This window comes from Ruditapes philippinarum, unplaced genomic scaffold (assembly GCF_026571515.1).
Source record: "Ruditapes philippinarum isolate M1 unplaced genomic scaffold, ASM2657151v2 ctg2373_1_1_1_1, whole genome shotgun sequence".
NCBI classification, from domain to species: Eukaryota; Metazoa; Mollusca; class Bivalvia; order Venerida; family Veneridae; genus Ruditapes; species Ruditapes philippinarum.
In genome coordinates, this window is record NW_026853855.1 from 1980 (window position 1) to 23562 (window position 21583).

Consider the following 21583-nt stretch of genomic DNA (forward strand, 5'->3'; position numbering starts at 1 on the left):
TGTAGTACAATTACCTTTTGTAATTTCAATCTCGTTTTTATTGTTAACTAATTTTCACCAGCACCTGATTGCTTTTGTTTTTAATATACAAAATGTATACGCTGTACATGTCCAAATGCTATATATTTATAAATATACAAGACGTTTACAAGATTTTTTTTAAAGTTTTCAAAATTAAAGATCACGGGAATTAAGGACCAAGTAGAACTTTCTAATACAATTATTGCTGAAGACTCGCCGTAAATTACGGCGATACATCGCGGCGATTTTTCGTGACCCGCCACGAAATTCGGCGAACTTGCACGCGGCGATGTTTTACCGCGAAGTGTCCCGTCGCGACATAGACTACACTCGCGGCATAACGCGACTTTTGCGGGTTTCGCGTGTCCAGTACTGTAATACCGGATATGTCTCACATCGGCAGATATGACTTTTAATACCGGATATGACAGTGACTTATATTTTAGATAAAGTGGTATCAAGAAAAACAATCAGAAACTTTATAAAATATAAGTCATATTTGGTATCTTCAATCCTTTCTTTAGAATATGCAACGTATATAAGTTCCGCCAAGGATATGACATTTAGAACATGCAACGTATATAACTTGTTACTTTTTCATTTACGGGCATAATTTAATGATTTTTTGCATGTATTATTATTTTAACTTTTTAAATTATGTGACAAAAAAAATACCAAAAAATAAATAAAAAAATTAAAGAAACAAGTTTGAAAACAACAAATCATATCAATTTGGTATCTTCAATCCGCCACGGATATGACTTTTATACAAAGCGTGCAATATATGTAACTTACAGTACTGGACACGCGAAACCCGCAAAAGTCGCGTTATGCCGTGAGTGTAGTCTATGTCGTGACGGGACATTATGCGGTACAACATTGCCGCTTGCAAGTTCGACAAATTTCATGATGGTTCACGAAAAATCGCCGCGATGTATCGCAGTAATTATCGGCCAATCTACAGCAATATTTGTATTAGAAAGTACAACTTGGTCCTGCCTGGGGGTCTTTAATTTTCACTATATACATATAGTAAAAACTTGGAAAAAAATCTTGTAAATGTCATGTATATTTATTAATATTTAGCAATTGAACATGTACAGTGTACAAGGTATACATTTTGTATTTGAAAACAAAGCAATCAGGTGCTGGATGAAAATTAGTTAACAACAAAACAAGATTAAAATTACAAAATGTAATTGGAACTACATCAAAGAACGCACGATAACAAAATTAATTGTCCAATTGTTACTTTGATAATAATACAAATGTAATTAAAATCCGTTGTTAACTTTCGCACATATTCTATTTTTAGAACAATATTACGTCTAATACCGTAAAATTCCTAATAAACGCCCCTCCCCTAATAAAGGCCCCTCAGGCTTTTTGATAAGGAAAACAATCTTCTCATCAGTGCTGAACTCATAATTAAAGCCATCATTTTATTCAAATCATTCAGAATCCATTTGAATTTATAGTAAACACAAATATGTATAATATTAACTTTCAAACCTCAACACTTTTTAATGTTATTAATGTACCAACACTTGCTAAATGTATTTACAGTGATTTTTACAGTGATTTTTGGATTAAGGAAAAACTGTGGTGTAATAATAGCCCCCCTTTTGGAAAATGTTTAGCCCCCGGGGGCGTTTAATAGGAATTTTACGGTACGCTAATTATAATTGTTGAAAATTGTAAATGTTTTATCACTTAAATTGAGACTTTCTTTACTTTCAATTTCACGAGTAAAAAATGCCAGGTGCACAAGATGAGTAGGTGATGGGTAGCAAAATGCAAGTTGATTGGTAGACAATAAAATAATTTAATTACAAAATATTACAAGATTTTCTTGATACAACTTCATGTAGATCTACTTATTAATTTTCATACATGTATATCATCTAAAATATACGAATGGTTTCAAGTTCATAGAGTGCTAAATACACTTTTTATTCAAAGTAACATGTATTATTCCTGGCGAATCATGGCAAATGTTCACGGCAAAATCGTCGCGAGTTGAATTCGCGGGAAATGTCTCAAGTTGCCGCGAATTTACTCGCGTTATAAAGCATGAGGGTTTGCCGCAAATGCGCGAATTGTGCGGGTTTCGCGTGTCCAGTACTGTAAAAAGTCATATTCGGTATCTACTTTCTGCTATGGTTATGACTTTTATTTAAATTAGAACATGCAACAAATATAACATGTAATATTTTTATTACAGTATCAAATTTAACCCTTTTTGGCATGTAATTTCATTTTATTATTATAAAATATCATATGAAGAAAAAACTTTATGAACTATAAGTCATATTCGGTATCCTCTGTCCTTCACGTTAACCCATGTACTGAATCAACCATTTCCAAATGTCGCGGATTGCCAGGTAATATGCGGTATGTCTTAATACCGGAGATGACTCATATTCTCAGATATGACTTTATAAATAAGAATTATATTTTACAAAGTAATTATTTTTTTTATTATATTTTCTTGATACAAAGTTTTATAATAATAAAATGATTTTACATGCAAAATATCGTTAAATTTGGTCCATAAATAAAAAAGTTATATTAAAGTTATATTCGAATAACGTTCTATAAAAGTCATATCCGTAGCGGACAGAAGATACCAAATATGACTTATATTTTATAAATTGATTATTTTTTTATTAACTTTTCTTGATACAGTGTTTTATAATAAAAAATGATTTTATATTCAATATATCGTTTAATTTGGTTCATAAATAAAAAAGTATTTACATAAATAACCACAAACCAGGGAAGGGATTTTCTGTGTGTCACGCAGTTACATGTAATGCATATGCGCAGAAATAACTTATTATAGAACATATCAAATGGAGGAGTGGAAACTGGATAAAAAATAATGTTTGTTCAATTAATGAATATTTGTAAATCATTTATATGGTCACACGTTTACAATTGATTTCAATTTTTTTTAAATATAGGGTATTGAATGCCAACCACAGGTGTTTAAAGCAAACTTTTTATGCACCCCGAAAAATTTCGAGGGAGCATATAGTCGGCGCCTTGTCCGTCTGTCTGTCTGTCCGTCCCTCCGTCTGTCCGTCCGTTGTCTTGTCCAGAGCATAACTTGAAAACCCATGGAGATAATTTGTTGAAACGTCATACACTGGTAGAGGGCATTGAGGGGGAGTGCAGTGTCAAAGAACCATAACTCTATTTTGCCCGGTTTTTGAATTATCTCCCCTTGTAGAAAAATCTTGTCCGGGGCATAACTCTAAAACTATAAGAGATATCAACATGAAACTTTGTAGGTAGATATATCTCAATGGGTAGATATGCAGTGCACAAGAATCATAACTCTGCCTTGCCTAATTCTGGAGTTATTGCCCTTTGTTTATTTTTACTTTTTGAAGTTGTCCGGGACATAACTCGGAAATCATAAGAGATATCATCAAGAAACTTTGTAGGTTGATAGATCACATTGATTAGGATTAGAAGTGCAGTGCAAAGAACAGTAACTCTGCCTTGCCTAATTTTGGACTTTAAACTTTTTCCAGGGACATAACTCTAAAACTTCATGAGGTGTACTTTCCTGTGTCCAAAACCTATTCGGGGAGCATCACCCGGCTCAAACCGGGCTCTTGTTTATGTTCTATATGGGCTATATACTAAGTATATACTATAATCTTAATATACATATATATATATAATATAGGCCGATTATGTAGAATATTTGATAAAGTGACAAGCGCCTGTGATGCCAAATGTTTTCAAACATTTTTTTTCCAAAATGAAAATGAAAATCACACCAAATTACCTCCCTGTGTCTCTAACAAATACTGCCGAATTTCTTTGTAATCTCGCACGTCTGCTAAGTGGGTGTTAAGACCCCTCAATTCAGATTTTAAAAAGGGAAAATGCCAAGAAAAAGTATGTCAGTGTTTCTTTGTATGAATTAAATTATGATTATAAAATGTTAAACTTTAATAATTATTCAGGTTGTAAACACTATAATTTGCTTATTAAACCACCAGGGTTCCCTCTGGGTCAAAATTAGTTTGCGCCACCAAATTCGCCAATCAGAAAAAGTTGGAGCCAATGGCTCCAAAGTTGGAGCCAATAATTCTGCAAGGGAGACATGCCTATCTTTGCTAAGATATGCTAGCAGTTATATATCATTATGATTACAAACACATATTTATAATATTTCATTTTATTACAGCTGCACATGTTTATTATCTAAAATATAGACATACTATTAATGTGTGGTTTTCAAATTCTATTTAAATAAATACACATGACAGCATAAATGTAATCAAGAACATCATGTTAAGTTAGTCATCCTGTTTTCCACCAGTCGTTTTGCCAGTAAGCAGTTCTTCTCAGCAGGCTGGACTGAGCCAAGATCTTTCACAGCTTCTACCCGACAATCTGGTGATCTACAGATACAAAATAAAAAAAACAAAACATTACTATAAATTGACTTCATCTAAAAATCAATGAGAACAAAATATGAAATAGATACTAAGTATTTTTAACAATGAAAAATAATTGTTTATATTTTTAATAGGGTTTGGCATGTCATATGAATAGAACACTTCAGCACTTTACAATCAGATATGAAAAATATTAACATTGCAGTAACAGTGGCTTTAGATCAAATCATATTAGTGAAATTATTCGATTTTTTAATTAATTTGGTCATCCGATTAAATATTCAAACTGTAATTATTTTTAGTTGACGGAGTCAAGCTTACCTAAAGTTCAATTGTTTGTCAACATCATGGAAGATCCTTTCACTTGACACTTTCTTCTGTACTTTATACTAACACCAGCGATAGTTACCGCACATGTAATTATCAGTTGCTCCAGAGGTCAGAGAATGAAAGACGTAAAATTGTTCCAATTAACACGATTGACCTTTGATCTTTACATGTTCCCCGAAGTTGTCACACAATTTTGATTGACATAATTGATTTATACAGTTTGATAAACAACTAATAGCGTTTTGTACCTTCACAATTTGGGGCGGCTTATGTAATTGACGCGGCCGCTTTATGATATTTTTAAGTGTTTTAGTTGCTCGGATGCTGTTTATCTTACAGTTTGGTGCAAGTTAATTTCGCCAGTTAAGATTTTTATTGGCGGCCAGAATTAATATTTTGTCGCATTTGGGCGCCAATTGGGCGAGCGACAGGGGAACCCGGAGAACAAACATTGACATTTTTGGTCTTTTGAATATTTTAATTCTCCAATGGCATATGAAAATTGTTCAAATTATTATATTTTTCTTTCTTTTAAGAAAGCTGGAATAAATTTTTTAATCAAGAATTTGGAACGCAAAAATTCAAACAGAAAGCTTACCAGATTTTCTACACAAAGGCGAAGGCGAAAAGCTCGGGTATTCTAAAAACTAAAACGAATTATTACATTACGACTCTACTGTAACAGAAAAAGGTCCACAAAGGGTGGGAAAGTTTTTTAAGTTTCAAGGAAACAAATTCTCCGCCACGAGGAAGTGGAAGTAGGGGGCAGAGTAAGGGTCTGCCATCTAGCCGTATCAAATTTAACGAAAAAGTGGAATTAATTTATCGTTGTTCCCAAAGACATCTGCTAGCCTCTGTATCTGTTAAACCCTTCTTCATTCAAAATCGTCAAGATCCAGGAAAAAGGGAGTGGTGCATTTCTGTTTCAAGCACATTATCAAGTATTGAATGAGGTCTGCCCTTCTGTAGCACCTTCTCATTCATCATCTGAGAAGCTTCTGTAAGCTCTTCGAAAACCAGAAGCAATAGCGGTTCTAGTTTAGCATCTGTGTCAAGTGAAGGCTTGCTGACTGCGAATTGTGAAAAGTGCCGCAAGGGTAAAAAAGCTAAAAAAGGGAAAGAGTCGGAAGTGAAAGTTAAGTCAACAAGAACTTGGTCTGTTAGTGTAGCAGATTTCTCTAAGGCAGAGTGTTCAGCTCATTGCTTGTCAGCAGGAAAATTATCAGCCTCAACATCTTTAAGTGATCCGTTAACAGGTAAACTTGAGGAACGCGGTAGAGATTTATTAAGGTCAATAAAGGAGAGTCTCAGACCAAGTACACAAGCACAGTCCCGTGCTGAAGTCGGAACATATCGCGTATATCGTAAAAGATCAAACACCGCTAAATCTGCAACATCGCTTGTTGAACCTGTTGCTAAGTGCAGCAAAGTGGAATCTTAAAACTGACGTTGATATTAAATTAGAGAGAAAAATCGAAGTCATGTGTTACAAATCACGGGTATTCACGAGCAAGCGTTGCCAGCTAGTTTTTCTAATCGCAGGAACTAGTTATTCCCCGGGACACAAACACATCACAGCCACCAAATAAAAAAGTCCAAGTTGGAATGAAGAAGTGCAAAAAAGAAGGACAAAAAGTCTCAGAAATCGGAGAGTCCAAAAGGTTGCTACGGGCGAGTTTCAACTTCAAAACTTCCTCCCCCCACCGCCGGAGCTGAATAGCTTACGGCGGCATACACGTGCTAAGAAGACGGGCTCCTGTGCTAGTAGTAGGTCAGTAAAGTAGAGATTTTATAACAAATATTTACATATTTAATTTCTGAAAGTATGGCTTATTGTTTAGAAATTTTGTTTGGTTTTTAACAGCAGTGAATAATAGTAGTTTAAAGTTACAGGTGGCTTATTTGAAAGTTCATGCTTTCACATGACATGATAAAGTAAGGTTCACATTTCATAAGCTTTGTAATGTTTTAATGTCACCTATGGATCTCTTCATCACATATGAACAGGGGTTTACTTAAGGTTTTGACTTTCACTTGCGCCAAAGGGCAAGTTAACTTTGAAAATCTACTTTGCCCCCAGGAAAAGCAGGTTGCCCGATCTTAAATGTTGAAGATTGTAAATAATCAAAGCAGAAATTATGGCGTAAAAATAAGATTTTTTGCAGATCCTATCAACTTATCCCTCAGATAATAAAATACTCTTAAATTCCCTACTGTATATGTTTTTTTTTGCTAATTCACAATAGTCAAGCGGGTCGACACAAACTGTTCTTTGCCAGGGATCCCATAGAAATCCCTGAGATTTAATTTAGAAAATCAGGGATTCCTCACATCAAAAAAGTAAAAATGAAGCAGTGTTCGAAAATTAGCAGTAGTCCGATAGCCCCTGACTACTAAATTTCTCCTCGGGGCTACCAACTTTTTACAGTAACAAGCCCGACCTGACTACTGTTTTTTTTCAAGAGGCAATATAAACAACTGCTTTGAACAAATGAATCATGCTACTGAAATGTCTTTTGGCTAGTGAATATTCCAATCTGGTAGTCCGACCGCCGGCCTAGTGGATTCAAATCCGAATTTCTTACACTGATGAAGGGTTTGAAGATTAACAAGGGGGGGGTACGCAGTGATCTGATTTCAGTTTTTGTTTAGATCACATGCAGGATATTGCCTTGTTTCAAAATTGGCTAATGCAGTTTTGAAAAATTGCTGTTATTTTCAAAAACATTTTTGAAAATTTTTCAATGTGATATTATTAAGCATTAAAACTCAATGAACTTTAAAAATAGCAATTTTTCTTTAATCTTAATTCTTCGGTTGGAGTTGTGAAATGTATGTACTGGACTATAAGACTGCCAGGGCTTTGAAGTTAAATAGGGAACTTGGAAAACATCTTCACAGGTTGCTAAGGTTCCACCAGAATAGTCATTTGATCTGTTTAAAGCTTTTAATAATTACAGTTAATAATTAGGCCCTATTCTAGTGATTTTAAAAAGTATTAACTTTCAGATGCTATCACTTTAAAAAAATATTTTATTGCCTATTACAACTTTTAAAAAGGAAACAGTACATTGATTGTTGAAAAATTGTGATAGGATTTAAATGTTTATTGTTGATTTCAAACAATGTTAAATATCAAAAATAAGTTTGCTTTGTTTGCATTATCAAACTAGTTACATACCTTTCAAATTTATTTCATTTTTTAAAAACAAGTTGCTCCAAGTCCATATACTCAATTTAAATTGATCTGTCTGATTTCTATGCTCCCTGTTTGCATTGAAATTTATTTGAAGTTTAATCATTGGTCACATCAAAGGGACTCATGCAGTAATCATAAAGGTCAGAGCACTGATTGGTTCAAAGAACTGTCAGACGAAATATACGTCATTTTCTGTATGTTTCACCTAAGGAATTTTTTTTCTTTGTTTTGGTCGGTAAATTAGGCATGACATAGATTGACCTCAGATAACTTATAGTTACACAATATTTTTAGAATTAATGCTGTGATTTATCAAAAAAAGGATTTTAAACATTTTATGGATTATTTTATTCTGTTTATTAATAGAATACTTTTAAACATTGCTGTAGGTCAGAGAAAGGAAAATAAATCAACAACAGTTCCAGACTATTATGATTTTTTGGTCAAGATTTGTGTAAAAAAAGATTACTGGTGACGAATTTTGTCTTACAAAAATATATATATTGCATATGAGTTGACGCCAGTCAGTTAAAGACTGACCGTAGTCAGTTAAAGACTGACCGTACAAAGAAAAAAACAGTGTACAGGATTCAAAGGAGTAGATTTCAACGGCACGATTTTTCTGTTCTTTTCTTTGAACCTTGCAGTTGTGTCAGTCTTTATTGACATAACTCATCTTGAATTTTTGTGATTTTATGCTATTTATTCAGCAAATCAGATTCTTTCTTTGCCGTGGTTTTTTTCTTTAATTGCTGTTGACTTAAAAAAAAAATGAGAAAACTTTCAGCGCCACCCGCCATTTTGAAAGGAAAGACAAATGGAAAGAGTTTTTTTACTAGTTTGATTGGTTGATAGCAGCTCAACTTCAATCAGAAATAGTTTAAAATACACTTGTTTGACAGTATTATAACGGAAAGAAAAGTATTACCGGCAAAAGATATCAAAGCGTATAGAAGACATAGCGAAAATTCACTTGCCCACCGGGCAATTTGCTTTCAAATTTTACTTGCCCGCGGCGATTTCTACCCGACGCGGCAAGCGGGCGTCCGCTTAAATAAACCCCTGTATGAAGCTCAAATGTATAAATTAAGTCTATGAAATGTAAAAGGTATGAAAATGGGGTGGGGGAATTAATCGTCCACAATATATTAATGAAATTTTGATTTATTCATTTTCGTTGCAGTGGGCGGCAGTCTTCTTCACTGTCTAAGCGTCAACAGCAAGGGCGAAGCAATCCACCAACGGCTCAAGGCTCTGGGTCATCTGTGGCAGCTAGTTGTAGTACCAGTGGAGGAGGTGTAGCCAAACCACTATCAGCACTTATGTCGGACAGTGAGAACTCCGTGTCTGGAGGGGGAGGGCCGTCAAAGACCCCTCAAGATGATAACACTCAGTCATCTGGGCTTAGTAAGTGTTTTTAGCTCACCTGTCACAAAGTGACAGGGTGAGCTTTTGTGATCGCTTTTCGTCCGTCCGTCCCTAAACTTTTACTTTAAATGACATCTCCTCATAAACCACTAAGCTAATTTCATCCAAACTTCACAGGAATGTTCCTTTGGTGGTCACCTTTAAAAATTGTTCAAAGAATTTAATTCCACGCAGAACTCTGGTTTCCATGGCAACCGAAAGAAAAAACTTTAAATATCTTCTTTTAAAAAACCCAAAGAGTTAGAGCTTAGATATTTGGCATGAAACATCTTTTAGTGAGTGTCTACCAAGTTTGTTCAAATAAAATCCCTGGGGTCAAAATTCGCCCCGCCCCAGGGGGTCATTGTTTTCCCTATATGCATATAGTAAAAACTTAAAAAATCTTCTTTTAAAGAACCAAAATAGCTAGAGCTAAGATATTTAGCATGAAACATCTTCTAATGAGTGTCTACCAAGTTTGTTCAAATAAAAGCCCTGGGGTCAAAATTGGCCCCGCCCCAGGGGGTCATTCATTTTCCCTATATGCATATAATAAAAACTTAAAAATCTTCTTTTAAAGAACTCAAAGAGCTAGAGCTAAGATATTTAGCATGAAACATGTTTTTAATGGGTGTCTACCAAGTTTGTTCAAATAAAAGCCCTGGGGTCAAAATTGGCCCCGCCCCAGGGGGTCATTGATTTTCCCTATATGCATATAGTAAAAACTTAAAAATCTTCTTTTAAAGATATATATATAATCTTTTATTCCACTTTTCAGTGACTGATATAACAATTGATTAACACATTTACATGAGAACATAACATAATAACATACGATTACTGATTATATACACGAAAAGCATGTCATACACAATGTCATACATTAAATATAGAGTTACATTATATAGAATTATAACAACCTGCATACACAATGTTAACTTATTAATAAGCACATGATATATTGTCAATGTTCGATACTGAATATTTTTTATGCATATTAAGCATGAAACATGTTCTAGAAAGTGTCTACAAAGTTTGTTCAAATAAAAGCCCTGGGGTCAAAACTGGCCCCGCCCCAGGGGTGTCATTGTTTTAACTATATGTGTATGGTAAAAACTTAAAAAATCTTCTTTTAAAAAACCCAATGAGCTACAGCATAGATGTTGAGCATGAAACATCTTCTTATGGGTGTCTACTAAGATTGTTCAAATAAAAGCCCTTGGGTTAAAATTGGCCCTGCGGGGGTGTGGGAGGGGGCAGATCATTGTTTTTCATTATATGTGTGTAGTAAAAACTTAACATCATGAAACATTTTCTTATGGGTTTCTTCCAAGTTTGTTCAAATAAAAGCCCTGGGGTTTAAACTGGCCCGCTTTTGGGGCCCATATACAGGTGAGCGACTTCAGGGCCATCATGGCCCTCTTGTTTATGTTGTCATTATTTTGCAGCTGAAGAGTCAAATTCAGTTCTTAAGTCATGTATACTTGTGTGACTGCTTGAATTTCATTTTTGGAATGACTATTTAAAATTATTGAAATAGAATTGATACTGCAATCAGTCTTTTGTTGGTATTACTAGTTTTAATAAACTTGATACTGAAATGATACAACTCAACAAATATTTTCATCATCAATAACATTAAGCCAACTCTAATATGTCTTCCAATTATAAAATGGCTGGTAATGCAATGCGAAGATCTTGATTATTTCTTTCCCAGTCTTCAAAGTTCAATATTTACGTCATTTGTTCTACACTAATGTTCATATGTGAAAGTTATCTGAAACAGTGGCGTTTTATATGCATGAAACTATGATGCTACCATATGAAGCAAACAGGGCAGCCACAATCTGACTGAATTTGACTTACTTGTCCATTTTTATCGGAATGATTTCTAAAGTAATCTGTATGATATTCATATAGTAAATTATTGAAAATTTCCACTGTGGGACAACATGGGCAATACGAACAACTGTACCGCCTCCAAGGTCGAGGGGTTAGAGTCGATGACTTCAAATCCAGTTACCTCTCTGGCGTGGGTTCGATCCCCGGGAGATGCTTTGGTAGTTTAGCGCGGAGGAAGGTTGTCTAGTACTTGTGTAACTTTCCAGGAACGATGGTTAGGAAACTACCCGCCTATATGACTGAAATACTGTTGGAAAAAGGCATAAAATGAAACAAACGAACAACTGTTGTCACCTCCGGTAAAATATGTCAGTGGAAACAAAATGAAGAATTGATTAATTTAGACAATAAGAAGAAGTAATCATGTGTGATTATTGCATCTTTCTTATCAAACAGGTAAAAATTATGTCAATGATATAAATTAAACATGATGAAAAAATCTTTATTTAAATGTTTATAACAGCTCCTAGTAGTGGAGGTGCGACAGCTATGACATCGGAGAGTGAATCGGAAGAGGCAGATATGGGCAGACTACAAGGTGAGCTTCAGTCACTCATTCATTATATATTGCTGTTAACATTGCTCTAAATACGTATCAATGTTTTTCGTTGTTACAGATTGTATCAGTATTTCATTGGTCAAGCAGAATCACATTGACTGCATAAGCACCCTAATGAAAAACCAAATTTTTCTGTGTTTTTGCAATATTTTACAAGAATTGATTATAAGTGTCAAAGTGTAGCTGCATTGTATGCAAGGGTTAGATTTAAAAACTCCCCTCTAAGGCTTTACTTTTAAGCACGTATGGGAGTATTAGTGATAAACATTTCATATTTGTATTTGAATCTATAAAAAATATGAGTGATACAGCCAATGGCAGTCAGCTGTGACTCTGTTTAACAGCTTTATTAGTTGTTTTGGTTTGTTTCTATATTTAATGTTACTATTTATAGCTTTATTGGAAGCAAGAGGGCTGCCCTCACAGTTGTTTGGAGCTCTGGGTCCCAGGATGCATCAATTGTTACATAGAACAATGGGTAGCAATAGTTCTAGTAAGTAAATTGCATGACAAGATATCTCTCAATTATCAAAGTAGGGGAGATGTCTGTTCTTAAAACATTTAGTTTGCAAGTTTAAATTCTGGGACATTTCATATTATATTCTGCACCAATTGGTATACTATTTTGTTTTCCATTGTTACTGATATTGTTGTGAAATGGATTTATACTTTAGCTTATTGATATAGTGAAATAATCATGATTCTGATCAGTTTTAGCTGAGTAAAATTTACACAAGGTTTTAACAGGGCTTTCATTAGTGGAAGTTTGGGAGTCATTTACTGTTGATTTTGGCTTGTGACTTTCAAAATATCATGCTTTTCCTCCTTTACTGGTCAGGGACCATCAACCGGACACTTTTTGAACATTTTTTCGTACAGATTTCATAATTTTAAACCTAGAGACCAACAAATTCGACAGTTCAGCTAGGTTTTTATCCTAACTAACAAACTAGTTTGTTTATTTCTGATTGTATAGACACTTATATCTGAGGCTCGACAAGGAGGGTATCAAAATTACCTTAATTGTCTACAATACAGTACCATGTATCCGGACAGATATGAACATGACATGATTTATTCAGATAAAAGCTTGGATGTTTATGCCCCCACAATGTGGGAGCATATAGCGTTGCACTTGTCCGTCCGTCCGTCAGTCCGTCCGTCAGTCCGTACGTCCCGAAATCTTGTGAACGCAACTCCTCTTAAACCGGATGGCAGATTTTGCTTAAACTTACAGGGATGAACAACCTTAAGGTGTAGATGGTAGTAAAGGAAGGAATTTTCGCTGCGACCAAATTTAACAGAATTATGGCCCTTTGTTGATTTTTTCACTCGATACTATGTAGAAATTTTGTGAACGCAACTCCTCTAAAACCGGATGGTAGATTTTGCTTAAACTTACAGAGATGAACAACCTTAATGTGTAGATAGTAGTAAAGGAAGGAATTTTTGCTGCGACCAAATTTAACAGAATAATGGCCCTTTGTTGATTTTTTCACTATATACTATATAGAAATTTTGTGAACGCAACTCCTCTTAAACCAGATGGCAGATTTTGCTTAAACTTCCAGGGATGAACAACCTTAATGTGTAGATGGTAGTTAAGGAAGGAATTTTCGCTGCGACCAAATTTAACAGAATTATGGCCATTTGTTGATTTTTTCACTATCTACTATGTAGAAATTTTGTGAATGCAACTCCTCTTAAACCTGATGGCAGATTTTGCTTAAACTTCCAGGGATGAACAACCTTAATGTGTAGATGGTAGTAAAGAAAGGAATTTTTGCTGCAACCAAATTTTACAGAATTATGGCCCTTTTTTGATTTTTTCATTATATACTATGTAGAAATTTTGTGAACGCAACTCCTCTTAAACCGGATGGCAGATTTTGCTTAAACTTCCAGGGGTTAACAACCTAAATGTGTAGATGGTAGTAAAGGAAGGAATTTTTGCTGCGACCAAATTTAACAGAATTATGGCCCTTTGTTGATTTTTAGTTTTCAACTTCACAGTGGCACATGTAGTCCAAAAAATATTTGACCTAGAGTCATAAGATTGACAGAACAGCGGCGTGTGGGGGCATCCGTGTCCTTTGGACACATTTCTAGTTTGATTTTGATTTTTAACATGATATACAATATTTCAGCAACAAATGCTGAAGTTTTGGATACCGTACATACGCAGTTGTAAGACGCAGTTTTGGTCATGAATATTTTGACAAAAAGTTATAACCTTGTCTTATAAGTGCAGTCTACTGAGTGGTGTCTGAAGAAATTATGCACCTGGTGAATTTTTAGATCGTAGCTGGTCAATCCCAGTCACCAGCAATCACTCACCATCTACGCTCCGTGATGCATAATTCTAAATTGAATGTCTCAATACCATATGGGTGGAAATCAATGCATTGTGTAATTTTAGTGTTACATACATGAAAAAAATTAATTAAACTAATAAAAGTTTGCACTAATGAACTTTTACTAAAAATTTTCTGGCTTAAAAGTTTTCAAAAAATACTATGTCCCTTCTTTAATAGGGAGGAAAAATGTACCTACCTGCCCCTACGAACTTAGCCTCAACCTATGTCCACTTATTCCATTATGAAACACAATTAAAAGAACAAACCTAAACAATAATACTTTTTTAGGTCATCATATGTGTTGAATAACAAAGATGCTATTTCAAGATTTTCGGAAAATGAACCTCATAACACCTGGAAAGGTCACGTCGACCGCAGCTGATATTGATTTTTTTAGAAAGAGTAAAGATATACGATGATAACTTGACACTTTAGTTTTCATAAAAATATTTAATGGATAATGATTAAGTATGAAATATTAAAAAATATAATTAGAAAAATCTTAGTAACAAAATATGCCATTATAAAATGAAGTATCAGAGAAAGTATGCAAGGGTCACAGACTCTGTTACAAAAAAAATGCAACTTAAAATTGCCATTTTGTCGTATAGAACCTGTAGTTTCATGTAGGAAAATTAGGTCACATCAGCGAGATTTGATTTTCGCAAAAACTTTCTGGTTCGTCTGGGTCATTTAATTAATTGTCTTTAGTACAAAGTTAAAAAGATTCGAGTTATTTGTTTGAAAAAGTTTCAAAATGGATAATAAAAATTAAGATTTATACTTCAGTTTCTGTATCATTTCTAAGGAGAATTTATATATAAAAGGTATTTATTGTGCCTTTTACGAAACATTTGTATGCTTTAAGAAAATTACTCCCAATCAAAAATATTTTGTCACTCGTTCATACATTGATAAACAATCTAGCGTAAATTGCATGGAGAGGGGCATTTTCAATAGACACTGTTAATTGGCATTACACTACACGTTGTTAATTGTCATAAAACTATACTTTGATGATTGAAAGCAGCGGCCAATTTTTCGCACCCTTCAGATGGGACAATAATCTGTGAATAAATTATAGGATTATTATTTACACTTAAATTTCATTGGTTATTGATTAAGGAGGGTCATTAGTCTGTGAATAAATTATAGCGCAAATTTTCGGCCGATTTTGCTCGGCAAAAATATGACTTTCTATTGGTTTAAAACACTTTTGGGCAGTTCAAAGTTTGATTGACATTGGATTAGCAAATTGGAGTGATTACCTATAATATAAGACGTGCGATTACTGTTTGTTTCATGAAATAAAATACAAAAATTGTTGTTACTATATTTTTGTGTTTATATTGTTGAACCTGCGTGAAATTCGATGGGTAAATTGGTGAAACTGACTTTGTTTTTAGTTTTATTGATTAACTCATTGTTTGCAGTGCAAGTTTGAAAACTATGTCCCACTCAAAATTCCTAACAATAAAGACAAAGACAGCATTGAATTTTTATTTATACATTATATCAACTTCATAAAAATATTAGCCCAATATACGTCTGTCATGAATTGGTCTCAAATACACTTTAGGAACAGCAGAAACATATTTGTGCCGATGAATAAGCTGTTGTGTTTACATCCATCGTCCATTATGCATTCGGACCTGAAATATCTAGCAATATCAGTCGTTAAAAATGGTAAACAAAAATGAATTTTAGACACGTCTACATGACTCTGCTTAAGTAATTCGTCAGTCTAGACAACATCTACGCTACAGTCTAGGAATAATTTTATTACAATTCTGTAACATTTTCAAAAGTTGAGTTTGCACTTTGTCAAAATCCGGCTAATTGTCGGCAATTTTTGCCAGGCCAAAATATGACTGCGTCTTATATGAGGGTCTTCAAAAAAATCCCCAAATCACGAGCCTGAAGTAGGGGATGCGTCTTATAACTGCGTTTGTACGGTATTCTATTGTTACTCTGCAAATGATTATAGCTGGTATATGAGGTCAGGCATTGCTTTCTTGACCCCCAAATTTCTATGTCAACATTCTTGAAATAGATATTAAAATATTACCATTTACGGAGGTTGAAATAAATTTAATTTAATTTTAGAAAAAAGTTGATAAAAAAGTGACTGACAACCACTGAATAAAGAAAATACTAAAACATTTTCGGGGCCGTCCGGGTTTGGTGGTTGTCCGGTTTTGGTGGTCCCCAACCAGTTCCTATATAATATCACTTCCAGTGTTAGACAATCAAGGTTTAAAATAACTGAAATTAACACAAAAATTTTATTAACTAAAATTTACACAAGGTTTTAAGTAACTGTTTACACAAGGTTTTAAATATCTGAACTTGACAAAATATTTGAATTGAATACTAGTATATTATAGGCAATGTTTTAAATAAACACAAGGTTTTAATTAACACAAGATTTATTATATGAAAAATCCATGCATAAATTATAGTATAAAGATGTCAGTTATAGCACATACTGTCGAATACAGATTGTTCATGTCTTTTCTTTCAGTGAACAAAGCCCAACAATTGTTACAGGGTTTACAGGCCACAGGGAATGAAGATCAACAGCTTTCTGCTGTCATAGAAATGTGTCAGGTAATTATTAGCTCTGTTTACCTGTTACTATCAACATTGTTTTACCATTATTGTAATTATATGCCACGAAACAGTATCTTATTTCCAAGAGTATTTTAATGATTGACCTTATTTCCAAAGGTGTGAAATCGTGTTTCTTTAATTTAGATCTTTCTGTAATATTGTGATGTCATGAGAAATGTTTATTGACAGTAATGTACATGTAATTATTTATATCTACAGATGTTGGTAATGGGGAATGAGGACACATTAGCTGGATTCCCAGTGAAGCAGGTTGTTCCAGCGCTAATTACCCTGTTACAGATGGAACATAATTTTGATATGATGAACCATGCTTGTAGAGCCCTCACGTACATGATGGAAGCCCTACCTAGATCCTCAGCTGTTGTTGTTGATGCTGTTCCAGTTTTCTTAGAAAAGGTATGTCAAAGATTAGGTTATCTAGTAGGAAAGTATAAAAAAACAATCTGAACTCGGATACAGATATTTTTACTTGTTACTTAGTTCTCAGGAATCTAACACTATGTAAGAATTAATTCAACAAGTCTTCTTGTTTTGTAGTTGACATGAATTAATTAAAAAAAATTGCCTCTCAGATTGAGTTGTAATGTTAGGAAGTTATGAAGTTATGCTATAGAATGTTGGTATTGCCATGGGCATGTCAGGCTGTTGAGTCAAGAGGTACACCACTTACATTCCTCATTATGTCCAACTGATGTAAAAAAAAATCCAGTATAATAGTTTAGTTCAAATATGTTATATATTGACAGTTGCAAGTGATACAGTGTATGGACGTGGCAGAGCAAGCATTGACAGGTCTAGAATCTTTGTCTAAGAAGCATAGCAAGGCTATTTTACAAGCTGTAAGTATAGACCTACCTCAATTACATCAAACATGTTCTAAAAAGATACATTTTAATCAATGCCATTTCAGTTGGAAACATACATTAATGTTCACTATTTTAAGCGAGTCTGTTTGATTAGTAAACAGATAAGTGTTTAATCGATTAATGTTAGAGTTACCATATATGGATGATTGACTATTGAAAATCGGTTCATGATTAAAACATTTGTATAGGTCTTTTTTTGTAGACATATATCACAGAGCATGATTGTTTACAAATGGAGGATAAAGTGTTCAAGCAACAAGGTTGTTCTGTTGGTAGAACTTTGGAACACATTAACGGTTAGGGTCAAAGTCATACTGCACATTTCCCCATCCCCTGACATAATCATTAACAGAAAGATGGATGAGTCCTATGCCTATAAATATTTAATCAACCAGCTGTTACCGGTTTGCCAAACAAAAATGTCATCAAACAATTAATTTCAATTATTTCAGGGTGGAATTGCAGCTTGCCTGATGTTTCTAGATTTCTTCAGTATAAATGCCCAGCGTTGTGCCCTAGCTATCACAGCAAACTGTGTCCTTAACATGACTAGTGATGAGTTTCATTATATCCGTGATTCTGTACCATTGTTGAGTGCCAGGCTTACACACCAGGTATTGTATGATAACTTACGTTATTATTTCAGTAGTTAGTAGTAAAAAGTGAGGAATCTGCAATGGCATCTTCGAATTCTTTCATGAAGCTAGCTTACAGAAAGTCTGTGGTTCCAGTCAGTTGCCCATTTGTGCCTGAAATAATGCACAAAGTGGTAACTGAGGCTTTCCTCCATCAGTGAAGCTGGAAAGTTATCATATGACCTATACTGTGTTGCTGCGACTGAAAACATAAAAAAATTAGCAAGGAATACAAGCCTACTGAATGCCCAGCCGTCTTGACCAAATGTGCAGCTAAACAAATGGTTAAGGCAATTTTATTTTAATCAAACAACCAAAACATTTAGGTGTGCCTGACTAATTGTCAAAGTTATGTGTATTTTCAGTTAATTTTTGTATTTCCTTAGGGGGCAACAGAAATTTGGCAACTCTTGAAAGATTAAATGTTTGAAGATGATAAAATGGAAAAAAAAATGATTTGTAAAAAGAATGTTTATAAAGTTTTACATGAACCATTCACATCCGACTGTTGTTATACATAAACAGTTGTTTGTGACATATTTCACAGCAGTCTGTTGTTATACATAAACAATTGTTTGTGACATATTTCACAGCAGTCTGTTGTTATACATAAACAGTTGTTTGTTACATTTTAGATGAAAATTGTGTATGTATATCATTTCAGGACAAGAGATCAGTGGAAAGTGTATGTCTGTGTTTTGCTCGCCTGGTGGACAATTTCCAGAATGATAGAAGGATTTTAAAGGAGATCGCAGTACAGGGTCTACTTACTAATATTCAGCAATTGGTAAATATCTCAAACTCAATTATTATCTTCTATCACAGACTGGTTAATCTTTTGCTGTGAAATGTAAAGGGTTATACAGCCAACTCCTTAAAATTGAAAATATTTTTTTTCAAATTTATACCTTTGATAATCAATCAAATGTATTTTTAAAAATCTTGACTCAAAATTTCTTTAAGTTTACAAATTAACACTGTTGTCAAAAATAAAAAAATAAAAAAAATGCAAAGAAACAGAAAATTTGAAAGTTAAACTTTTGCACAGAAAATTATTTTGATGACAGGAGAGGTATGAGGGTACTGACAAGAACATTGTTGCTGCCTTAATTCTGGACAGACACTTAAATTACAAAGCCAACACCTAGATTCTCACTGTAGATTCTCATGGTATATGTTCTATATTGCAGCTTGTAGTGAGTCCCCCAGTGATCAGTACTGGAACATTTGTTATGGTTATCAGAATGCTGGCTATCATGTGTGGTAACTGCCCAGACCTTGCTGTAGTCTTACTGAGACAAAGTAAGTTATTCTTTAACCTTTGACTTTAACCCTTACCATGATAAAATTCTGAAATGAACTTGTTCATCTTTCAGTCAATACAAAACCATTTATTGTTTTAAGGTTAGAACCAACTGATTTGTAAACAGTGCTGACCATAGTCAGATGGCACTGATGTTCCAGTTGATCTTCATTTGCTCTGGTTGCATGGGTAAAGGTTAAGACTTCAACAGAAGGGTTAAAGTCATTGATCTTAAAACCTTGACATATATACAACCAAAAGTTTGATTGTTTTTAAAGAATGGAAATTTTATCTACTGAGGAAGAATTACAGCTAGCTTATGTAAGATTGGTTATGATATAGAACAATGTAAAATAGAGTATTGCATTCAGGGTTGCCTTATCTTATTCTATTATCAAAAATGTAAAATTTTAAAGGGGACCAGCTGTTATATCTTTACATATTCTAATTGTTGAAACATCTTTTATATACTTTATATTTATGTTATGGTAGATTCTCTAAAGAGTTGTAATGTAGAATGCCTCTATTATTTAACATACATCAATATTAGACATAAGCCCCCCCCCCCATAGTCAATCAAATTTACATATAGTGTATTAAAGTTGTGTTTTTTATGTGTTTAAAAGATATGAATTGACATCACATGTAGGTGACATAGTGCTAAGGATATTAATTTGATCCCTTTACAAAAGTGATTAAACACTATTACTCTTCTGACCCTTGTCGTGTATATAAAAAGATATGAATTTGGTATCACATGCATGCATTATTTAATCTGTTATCATAAACTTTGTTATCACTTCAATATATACATTGTAAATAAACATTAAAACAAATTCTTTTTATGCCACCGCAGCATCTGCGATGCGGTGGCATATAGCGTCAAAGAATTTCATTCCATGCAAAATCTGGTTGCCATGGCAACCAAAAGGAATTATAAGAATAAATTTAAAAAATCTTTTTGTAAAGACCCAAAAGGCCTAGAGCTTAGATATTTTGCATAAGGCATTGTCTGGTAGACCTCTACCAAGATTGTTCAAATTATAGCCCTGGGGTCAAAATCGGGCCCGCCCCGGGGGTCATTGATTTTCACTATATGTACATATAGTAAACACTTAAAATACCTTCTTGTAAAGACCCAAAAGGCCTAGAGCTTAGATATTTTGCATAAGACATTGTGTGGTAGACCCTTACCAAGATTGTTCAAATTATAGCCCTTGGGTCAAAATCGGCCTGCCCTGGGGGTCATTGATTTTCACTATATGTACATATAGTAAACACTTAAAATACCTTCTTGTAAAGACCCAAAGAACCTAGAGCTTAGATATTTTGCATAAGGCATTGTCTGGTAGACCTCTACCCAGATTGTTCAAATTATAGCCCTGGGGTCAAAATCGGCCTGCCCCGGGGGTCATTGATTTTCACTTTATGTACATATAGTAAAAACTTATAGTAAAACTTTAAAAAAATTTCTTCTAGCAATTGACAAATGCTAAAGGTTAGATATTTTGCATGAAACATTGAAAAGTGAACTTCTAGCAAGATTGTTCAAATTATAGACATGCCCTGGGGTCAAAATTGCCCGCACCCCGGGGTCATTGATTTTCAATATATACATAATATTAAAAAAATCAAAAAATATTATTATCTGAAGGTACCAGTCTTAAAGCTTTAATATTTGTTAAATGATATCATCTATAGGTACTCTACCAAAGTTGTTCAAATCTTGTCTCTAGTGTCAAAATTAGCCCCGGAGGCCATAGGTTTTCCTTATTAGCTCACCTGTCACAAAGTAACAGAGTGAGCTTTTGTGATCGCTTTTCGTCCGGCGTCCGGCCGTCTGTCGTCCATCCGTAAACTTTTGCTTTAAATGACATCTCCTCATAAACCACTGAGCCAATTTCATCCAAACTTCAGAGGAATGTTCCTTTGGTGGTCACCTTTAAAAT

General features: G+C 34.1%; 1 protein-coding gene across 1 annotated transcript in view; it reads left to right on the plus strand.

Annotated features, from left to right (window-relative positions):
* Positions 1 to 5792: 5792 nt before the first annotated feature.
* Positions 5793 to 21583, plus strand: part of LOC132738173 (E3 ubiquitin-protein ligase TRIP12-like) — a gene marked incomplete at its 5' end in the record, with an annotated part of 54452 nt that continues 38661 nt past the window's right edge. The window contains 11 exons of the mRNA XM_060725638.1: positions 5793 to 6129; positions 6434 to 6543; positions 9155 to 9378; positions 11744 to 11818; positions 12234 to 12332; positions 16721 to 16806; positions 17029 to 17226; positions 17577 to 17669; positions 18149 to 18310; positions 18996 to 19118; positions 19522 to 19633. Coding sequence (XP_060581621.1) covers positions 5793 to 6129; positions 6434 to 6543; positions 9155 to 9378; positions 11744 to 11818; positions 12234 to 12332; positions 16721 to 16806; positions 17029 to 17226; positions 17577 to 17669; positions 18149 to 18310; positions 18996 to 19118; positions 19522 to 19633 — 1619 coding nt within the window. The remainder of the gene's footprint in view (positions 6130 to 6433; positions 6544 to 9154; positions 9379 to 11743; positions 11819 to 12233; positions 12333 to 16720; positions 16807 to 17028; positions 17227 to 17576; positions 17670 to 18148; positions 18311 to 18995; positions 19119 to 19521; positions 19634 to 21583) is intronic.